The sequence below is a fragment of the Piliocolobus tephrosceles genome, chromosome 6, assembly GCF_002776525.5.
Source record: "Piliocolobus tephrosceles isolate RC106 chromosome 6, ASM277652v3, whole genome shotgun sequence".
NCBI lineage: Eukaryota > Metazoa > Chordata > Mammalia > Primates > Cercopithecidae > Piliocolobus > Piliocolobus tephrosceles.
In genome coordinates this window covers 57,588,309-57,597,930 of record NC_045439.1, presented here as the reverse complement: position 1 = coordinate 57,597,930, position 9,622 = coordinate 57,588,309, and the positions used below count along the sequence as shown (strand labels likewise).

Genomic DNA, 9,622 nt, shown 5'->3' with positions numbered 1-9,622 from the left:
AAAAAAAAAAAAAAAAAAAAAAAAAAAGTTGGAGAATTGGGCAGAGTATTTCCCAAACAACATCTCCTAATGACTTGGTTCCATTTTGGGCCACAAGTGCATTTGTCATTAAATGTGTACATGATTGTCTGAGGAAAGTATTTGGTTTAATGAATTGTGCATAATTCCACTGTTTGCACTTGTGAAATTTAAGTAAAAGGGGTTAACATACTAAAAATTAGTTATGTGTCCCAGTTCCTGGGAAGTAGAAAAAATAAGTTGTGTGGTAATAAAGTAAGTTATGATTTATAATTGTTTTAGGTATCTGTTGCTTCAACAGTTGGTATATTAAGAAAAGTAATCGGCCGGGCGCGGTGGCTCAAGCCTGTAATCCCAGCACTTTGGGAGGCTGAGACGGGCGGATCACGAGGTCAGGAGATCGAGACCATCCTGGCTAACACTGTGAAACCCCGTCTCTACTAAAAAATACAAAAAACTAGCCAGGCGAGGTGGCGGGCGCCTGTAGTCCCAGCTACTCGGGAGACTGAGGCAGGAGAATGGCGTGAACCCGGGAGGCGGAGCTTGCAGTGAGCTGAGATCTGGCCACTGCACTCCAGCCCGGGCGACAGAGCGAGACTCCGTCTCAAAAAAAAAAAGAAAAGTAATCAAGGCCAGGTGTGGTGGCTCACGCCTGTAATCCCAGCACTTTGGGAGGCCAAGATGAGAGGATTGCTTGAGCCCAAGAGTTCAAGACCAGCCTGGATGATACAGTGAAACCCCATCTCTGAAGAAAAAAAACACAAAAAACAAATTAGCTAGGTGTGGTGGCATGTGCCTATAGTCCCAGCTACTCAGGAGGCTGAGGTGGAAGGATTGCTTGAGCCCGGGAGACAGAGGATGGAGGAAGCGGAGATTGTGCCACTGCACTCCAGCCTGGGTGACAGAGCCAGATCCTGTCTCAAAAAAAAAAAAAAAAAAAAGAAAAGGAATCAAAGTACTCTAAAAGTCAAAGCAATGACTATGTAAAAATCCCTAATTTACCCTCTAAAATTGGGAACGTTTTTTGAGAGTTCTCATACTCTGGAAATATTCAACTTTGTAAAACTATAAAATTAGTATTTGTTTTGTTTTTTTTTTTGTTTTTTGAGATGGAGTCTCAGTCTGTCATCAGACTGGAGTGCAGTGGCGTGATCTTGGCTCACTGCAACCTCTGCCTCCTGGGTTCAAGCGATCCTCCTGCCTCAGCCTCCTAAGTAGCTGGGACTACAGGAGAAAATTATTGTTTGTTAATAATGTGATATTGGAAATAGACGTGAGCTATCAGACCACTTCCAAAAGAGCATTAGATGCTCTACTCCTTTGTGAAATAATTTGTATATATGATGACTGAATATATTATGTTGTTTTCTTGATGTTTATTTTTGTTTAGTTGGTTGGTTTTTTATTTTTTATTTTTTTGAATCGGAGGCTCACTCTATTGCCCAGGCTGGAGTGCATGGAGAAATAATTTGTGTATCTAATCACTGAATATGTTTTTTTTTTCATGTTTGCTTTTGTTTGGTTGTTTTTTTGTTTGTTCGTTTGTTTTTTTTTTGAGTTGGAGTCTCGCTCTGTCGCCCAGGCTGGGGTGCAGTGGTGTGATCTTGGCTCACTACAACCTCCACCTCCTGGGTTCAAGCGGTTCTCCTGCCTCAGCCTTCTAAGTAGCTAGGATTACAGGCACGTGCCAATACGCTCAGCTAATTTATTTTTACTTTTAGTAGAGATGGGGTTTCACCATGTTGGTCAGGCTGGTCTTGAACAGATCCTTGTGATCTGCCCACTTCAGCCTCCCAAAGTGCTGGGATTACAGGCTTGAGCCACTGTGCTCAGCCTCATGTTTGCTTTTGTTATTCACAAGTTTTTGAGCAGAAAACTGGGTACAGAACACCACATGAGGCATTTTTAAGAAACCATAAAATTAGATTCCCCAAGTTCCCATGGTGTGCTTGTAATGGCCAACAACCACTCTCCAGAGTGTGAGGATGCCCTAATTTATAGCATTTCCTGATTTCCAAGGTGTAAATACTCCTACCCTGGCCAATTTCAAGCTTCCAACATGATGTCACTGCACGTGGAGTTGGATGCAGATATGCACACTCAGCTTCTGCTAGCCAGTAAGCCGATTCCAGCACACCACTGTGACAATTTCTTACCTCAAGGACCTTGTAATCTTAGGTAGCTAGTCAAACAGCTAAAGTAGCATACAGAGCAGTTCATCTTCAAATGTAAGTGAGGCGAGTATAAAATGAGCACATAAACATTAAAGGGTGCTGAATAGAGATGGTAACAGAACCAGTTTTGGGTAGGTATTTGGAATACTTCCTGGGTATTTGGAGCCTGTTTTTAAGGCCCAGTAAGAATGGCTTATTATTCTAAGCATAAGAAACAGAGTGAACAAAAGCCTAGAGATAGATAATAAGCTTTTCTCATAGGGGAAGCAAGGAAATGAATTTAGCTAAGTAGAGGGCTCATTTAGGAAGAAGCCAAGAATTTAGATTTGTGGGAAAAAGAAACAGTGGTGGATCACAAATATTAGGCTAGGAAAAACAGCCATTGGTAGCACAGATACTTCCTCATCAGGAAATTTCCATGGTTAGAAACAATATTTGAAAAATATTTGTTATTAGCCATGTGTAGCTGGGGGAGATGAGAGACTGAAAAACTAGGAACGTATTATGCTGTTCTGTACTCAAGAGTGAAGAGTAGTGTGACAATGGAAATGTGAAGGAGTGCCAAACTGGATTTGTTGGGTGATGGGGAGCATAGAGTAGTAAAAAAAGAGGCAAAAATTATAAGAACAGTAACATGGCAGATAGTAATAAGAAAACTGGGAAAGTGCCTGTTTCAGCAATAAGGTGATCAGTTCCTTTTTAATTTATTTCACTGTAGGAATAATATGTATGAGAGAAAAAGATCATAAAAATATTGAAGGATATAATAGAGTTATTAAGTCATCTCTGGCTGCATGTGGTGGCTCATGCCTATAATCCCAGCACTTCGGGAGACCGAGGCAGGAGGATTACCTGATCCCAGGAGTTCAAAACTAGCCTCATCTCTTTAAAAAAACAAAAACAAAAAACAGAGAGCGTCATCTCCTTAATGGTGTGATTTAATGAACTCTAGAGGAATCTTAATAACCCCTTTTAGGATATTCCAAAGGTTCAAGTTCAATCATGTCTCTTTTAAATAAATTACATTTTAGAGTATGAAATTTAGAATTGATTTATGTATAATATACAGTTTCTTCCATGACAGTGTTTCACTCTGTTTATAATTTTCAATCACAGGTTATGGCACACAGCCTGTTTGGGAAAAGAAAATGAAATAATGGTATTTGGTGGGAGCAAAGATGACTTACTTGCCTTGGATACAGTAAGAAAATTTTATATCTAAATATGTCCTCTGAGTAGTTGTGTTATTCAGCCTAAATGGCTATTCAGCAAGAATGTTGATATTCTAACATTGCAAAATATGAAGGGCATGAAATGTTACTCTGTGGTTTAAATGATCTTCAGGATGACTGGCTTTTTTTTTTTTTTTTTTTTTTTGAGATGGAGTCTTGCTCTGTCACCCAGGCTGGAGTGCAGTGGCACGATCTCGGCTCACTGCAAGCTTCGCCTCCCAGGTTCATGCCATTCCCCTGCCTCAGCCTCCTGAGAAGCTGGGACTACGGGCGCCCGCCAGCATGCCTAGCTAATTTTTTGTATTTTCGGTAGAGACGGGGTTTCACCGTGTTAGCCAGGATGGTCTCAATCTCCTGACCTCATGATCCACCCGCCTCGGCCTCCCAAAGTGCTGGCATTGCAGGTGTGAGCCACCGCGCCCAGCAAGAATGACTGGCTTTTATGAAGCCTTTCTAGATATTTTGGATTTACAAATCAAAATAGGTCTATTAGTTTGATTAGCCAAATTATTAAGAAGACCTTTTAAAGGATGACTCCTGTTTCTCTTTTCTCTTACATGGGTTTCTCTAATATTATTGATTAAAATATTTGTGTGTAGGCCAGGTGTAGTTGCCTACACCTCTAATCCCAGCACTTTGGGAGGCCAAGGCAGGCAAATCACTTGAGGCCAGGAGTTCGAGACCAGCCTGGTCAACATAGCAAAAACCCATCTCTACTAAAAATACAAAAATGACCCAGGTGCGGAGATGTGTGCCTGTAGTCCCAGCTACTCGGGAGGCTGAGGCACGAGAATCGCTTGAACCCAGGAGGTGGAGGTTGCAGCAAACCAAGATCATGCCATTGCACTCCAGTCTGGGTGACAGAGCGAGACCTTGTCTCAAAGAAATATATATTTGTATCTAATATTTGATACATAAAAAGAATATTAATCATATAGATTCTAAGTATAATAAATACCCATGAATTTTGTTAGCTAATTTTAGAGTTAGAACATCATCAGTACTGTTGAAGCCACTTGATTATTCCTTCTGAATCTTACCTACTAGCTTCTCCCCTCAAGAGGAAACTACTTTGTTGAAATATTTCAAGTATATTCTTTTTTATTTTTTTGAGACAGGGTTTCACTGTTACCCAGGCTGGAGTGCAGTGGCATGATCTCGGTTCGCTGCAACATCTACCTCCTGGGTTCAAGCGATTCACCTGCCTCAGCCTCCCAAGTAGCTAGGATTACAGGTGTGTGCCACCACGCCTGGCTAATTTTTTGTATTTTTAGTAGAGATGAGGTTTCACCATGTTGGTCAGGCTGGTCTTGAACTCGTAACCTCAAGTGATCCACTCACCTCAGCCTCCCAAAGTGCAGGGATTACAGGCATCAGCACCGTGCCTGGCCTATTCTCTTTTTTGCTGTGTATCTTTTACCACTGCTTTACTCAGCTGTTTTACATTTACGTTTAAAGCATTTCAATTTTAAAATTTGATAAAACTAAGGTCAAAGGTATAAATGAGTAGCATTTCACTCCTAGCACCCTGGGAAATTCCGAGCAGGGCGGCCATATTTATATACTATATACAATGGGACAGGAGTTCAAGAACGATTTGTCTGGTTTTGTGTAGTGCACTCAAAAATAGAGCATTCTGAGGCATCAGGGATGGGGTACTGCGAGCCAGAGACTAACCCAGAGAGCAATAGCTCCCTTTTCATCTCTTGAGGCGCAGTTATCTCCAGAGCTTCTCCTATGGAGTGGCAAACTCCAAAATAGGATGGCTTCTCTCCAGGGAATTTGCTTTACTTTGTAGTTATGAAGCCCCTAACTTAAATGTTTTGTATATTGAAAGTTTTAGAGCTTTCTTTGGCTGAGAATTCAGTGCTTCACTAAAAGATTACAACTTTGCATTTATTAAAAAAGCAAATTTTGTGGTTTGTCTTCTCTTTCTTGGCACTAGAAATCTTCATTTAGGATGCAAAGTTTATCAAGAAAATAGGAATTCTGATTAAAAGTATGATCATAAATTATGAAATTCAAAAGACCTATTTGAAAGGATTAGATAAATTTTCTGTGACTTTTCTACCACATTAACTTTTAGATGAGAGAGTCATTATTCAAATAATCTTGAGATCTTGACTTTCAAATTAAGAATTCCCGGGGGGGGCGGGGACTGGGCGTGGTGGCTCACGCCTGTAATCCCAGCACTTTGGGAAGCCGAGGTGGGCGGATCACCCTGAGGTCAGGAGTTCGAGACTAGCCTGGCCAACATGGCAAAACCCCATCTCTACTAAAAATTACAAAAATTAGCCAGAGTGTGGTGGTGTGCACCTGTAATCCCAGCTACTCAGGAGGCTGAGGCAGGAGAATCACTTGAACCTGAGAGGCAGAGGTTGCAGTGAGCCGAGATCGCACTACTGTACGCTAGCCTGGGCAATAGAGTGAGACTCCGAACTAAAAAAAAAAAAAAAAAAAAAGGATTCTGGGGAATCCTGAGACCACCTGGAAAAGAAGGACAAAGTAAAGAGGAAATTTTAACATATGAGTTATTTGAAAGAAAAAGTTCAGCTTAAAAACAAAAAAAGCGCCAGGCATGGTGGCTCACACCTGTAATCCCAGCACTTTGGAAGGCTGAGGCCAGTAGATTGCTTGAACTCAAGGCAACCTGGTGAAACCCTGTCTGTACAACAGCTGGACATGGTAGCCTGTTCCTGTGGTCCCAGCTACTTGCGGGGCTGAGGTTGGAGGATGGCTTGAGCCAAGAAGACAGAGGTTGCAGTGAGCTCTGATTGTGCCACTGCACTCCAGCCTGGGAAAGAGAGCCAGACCCTGTCTTCAAAAAAAAAGGTTTTGAAAACACTACTGGGCTGGGTGTGGTGGCTCACGCCTGTAATCACAACAGTTTGGGAGGCCGAGGCAAGTGGATCGCCTGAGGTCAGGAGTTTGAAACCAGCCTGGCCAATATGGCAAAACCTTGTCTCTACTAAAAATACAAAAAAAAATTAGCCAGCCATGGTGGTGGGCACCTGTAATCCCAGCTACTCAGGAGGCTGAAGCAAGAGAATCGCTTGAACCTGGGAGTTGGAGGTTGCAGTGAGCAGAGATTGTACCACTGTACTACAGTCTGGGCGACAGAGTGGGACTCCATCTCAAAAAAAAAAAAAAGGAAAACCACTACTGTTATTTTTTAACTCACTTCTTGGTGAAGAATGTATTTCTTCTTTTCAAATTTGTAATTATGTAGGCTATTGGTTAGTTAAAAATGTGGTCACTGAAAATTGGAAACCACAAACTCAAAGTTTGTAGGTAGCAGGTATATGTATGTACGTGTGTGTTTATGTGTGTGCATGAATTTATGTGTCAACAGCTAGAAAGATTTATTTGCTGCCTTATACAATCTTTTACATTTATAAAATTAAAAAACATTCACTTACTAACTCATTGTTATTTTTATCAAAAACTCAATAATGCCTTTTTTATGTTGATTAGGGTCACTGTAATGATTTATTGATCTTTCAAACACAGCCTTATTCACTACTCAGGTAAGCAAATTTAATATTTTCTATATATTTGCTATGAATATATGATAATTTCTTTCTCATTTTTGGGAAGAGTTGAAATAGTTTTCAGGTCGTTTATGACATGAATTCAAGAATATGTTCACATCTTCCTAAGAGTATAATCAAATTTATAATGGCGAACTATACACCAATGTGAGTTTTAAAAATTAAAATATACTGGCTTGGTGTGATGGCTCACACCTATAATCCGAGTGCTCTGAGAGGCCAAAGCAAGAGGATCACTTGAGGTCAGGAGTTCAAGACCAGCGTGGGTAACATCATGAAACCCACATCTCTACACAAAAAAAAAAGTAGCTGGCATGGTTGCTCACGTGTGTAGTCCTGGCTACTGGGGAGGCTGAAGTGGGAGGATGGCTTGAGCCCGGGAGTTTGAGGCTGCCGTGAGCTATGATCATGTTTCCTGCACTCCAGCCTGGAAATAGACTGAAAGCCTGTCTCAAAAATAAATAAATAAATAAATATTTATTACACACACATATATACATACATGTATGTATACATATTTTGTGTATGTGTGTGTATATGTATACATACAATACAGTCACTGTTTTCTTTGTAAACTTGTCTTTAGTTTATATGGTAATATTAAACATACTATATTTCCTTAATTCTAAGCCTGACATTTTTCACTTTAACTTTTTGGAAATTAGAACTGCCTAATAATATATATCATATATATGTTATATACAGTCATTCCTTAGTATTTGTGGGAATCGGTTCCAGGAAAACCCCCACTTAGATACCAAAATTCATGCATGCTCAAGTCTCTTATATAGGGTGATGTAATATTTGCATATAAACCTATGCCCATCCTACTATATACTTTAAATAATCTCTACTTTACTCATAATTCCTAACACAATTTAAATACTATGAAAGTAATTGTTACACTGTATTGTTTGGGGAATAATTACAAGAAAAAAAATGTCTGTACATGTTCAGTACAGATACAACCTTCATAAGCCTAACTACATTTTCAGTCTGCAGTTGGTTGAATCCACAGAGGAGGAACTTACAGATACAGGGGGCTGACTGTATATATACACATACACAGACATTTAATATCGAGATCATAAAGAATGAAAAGGGTTCTCCACACAGATGCTAAAACCAGTCATGAAAAGGGACTGTAGTGAGCCAGGGCCAGATCTTCAGTGACTGGGGGAAAATGAGCCAGAGGGTAGTGGATGGCAACACCTGCATGTGAAATGATATAACCTGGAAGCAGTGGTGAGGAGTGAGACTACAGACACTGGATCCTTGATTGTGAAAATGGAGACGAGGGAAAATGTGTACTATTTTCTCAAGAAAGCTGCACACACAACAATTTTCTTAGATTTCAGAAAGTCAGAGGAAGCAGGGGTGCTTATAGAACATACAACTGGTGTTCCAAAAAGCAGAAAACCCAGGTTTGGGAGGGAAGATAAGCAGTAATGCGGTAGATGAAGAAATGTAGAAATGATAGAAAGTGGCTTATATTGTCTAGTAGATTTGTGGGATCATGTTCATCATACCTTTGGATATAAAAGAATATTATAAGAAATTAAAAGAAAGAGCTATATTATTCTGATTGTAAAAAGATGTATTTACCAAGAAAATTCATACAATATGAAAAGTATATGGTAAAAAAATCACCTATGAACCATCGTAGGGGACATACATATACACATGTATTAGTAAAATTATAAAAATTGTACGTATATATATGTGTGTGTGTGTGTATATGTATATATATATACTGAGAGAGAGTTTTTTTTTTTTTGCGTTTTTTTTCTTTTGAGACGGAGTCTCATTCTGTTGCCAAGGCTGGAGTGCAGTGGTGCAATCTTGGCTCTCTGCAGCCTCCGCCTCCCGGGTTCAAGCAATTCTTCTGCCTCAGCCTCCCAAGTAACTGGAATTACAGGCACGCACCACCACACCCGGCTGATTTTTGTATTTTTAGTAGGGACGGGGTTTCACCGTATTGGCCAGGCTGGTCTCGAACTCCTGACCTCATGATCTGCCCGCCTCGGCCTCCCAAAGTGCTGGGATTACAGGCATGAGCCACACCGCCCAGCAGAGAGAGATTTTATATGTAAATCATTTATATAATGATCAATGTATAACTATATAAACATGATTTTAATGATTTTATCAAATGATTAAAGTGGACTTAATCATGCTAAGAGGTCATTGGAAACCTCAGCAAGAGCAGTACACATATATGTATATGTGAGTGTGTATAAAGGATCAAATTATGCAGGCTGTTTTGTAATATCTTTCATGTAAATAATCATTCAGTGTAATCTATACTTGTTAGTAATGGCTATATAGGTTCTATCTCGTGGAAATACAATTTATTGGCTAGGTGCAATGGCTCAAGCCTGTAATCCCAGCACTTTGGGAGGTCGAGGCAGGTGGATCGCCCAAGGGCAGGAGTTTGAAGTTCGAGACTAGCCTGGCCAAGGTGGTGAAACCCCATCTCCACTAAAAATACAAAAAAATTAGCTGGGTGTGGTGGCATGCGCCTGTAGTCCCAGCTACTCAGGAGGATGAGGTGGGAGAATTGCTTGAACCTGGGAAGCGGAGGCTGCAGTGAGCCGAGATCACATTACTGCACTCCAGCCTGGACAACAGAGTGAGACTCCATCCC

At 40.4% G+C, this 9,622-nt stretch overlaps 1 protein-coding gene across 1 annotated transcript in view; it reads left to right on the top strand.

Annotated features, from left to right (window-relative positions):
* The window catches only part of KLHDC1 (kelch domain containing 1), a 58,738-nt gene that overhangs the window by 45,651 nt on the left and 3,465 nt on the right, over positions 1–9,622 (top strand). The window contains exons 11-12 of the mRNA XM_023222661.3: positions 3,309–3,393; positions 6,899–6,951. Of these exons, the coding sequence (XP_023078429.2) occupies positions 3,309–3,393; positions 6,899–6,951 (138 nt within the window). The remainder of the gene's footprint in view (positions 1–3,308; positions 3,394–6,898; positions 6,952–9,622) is intronic.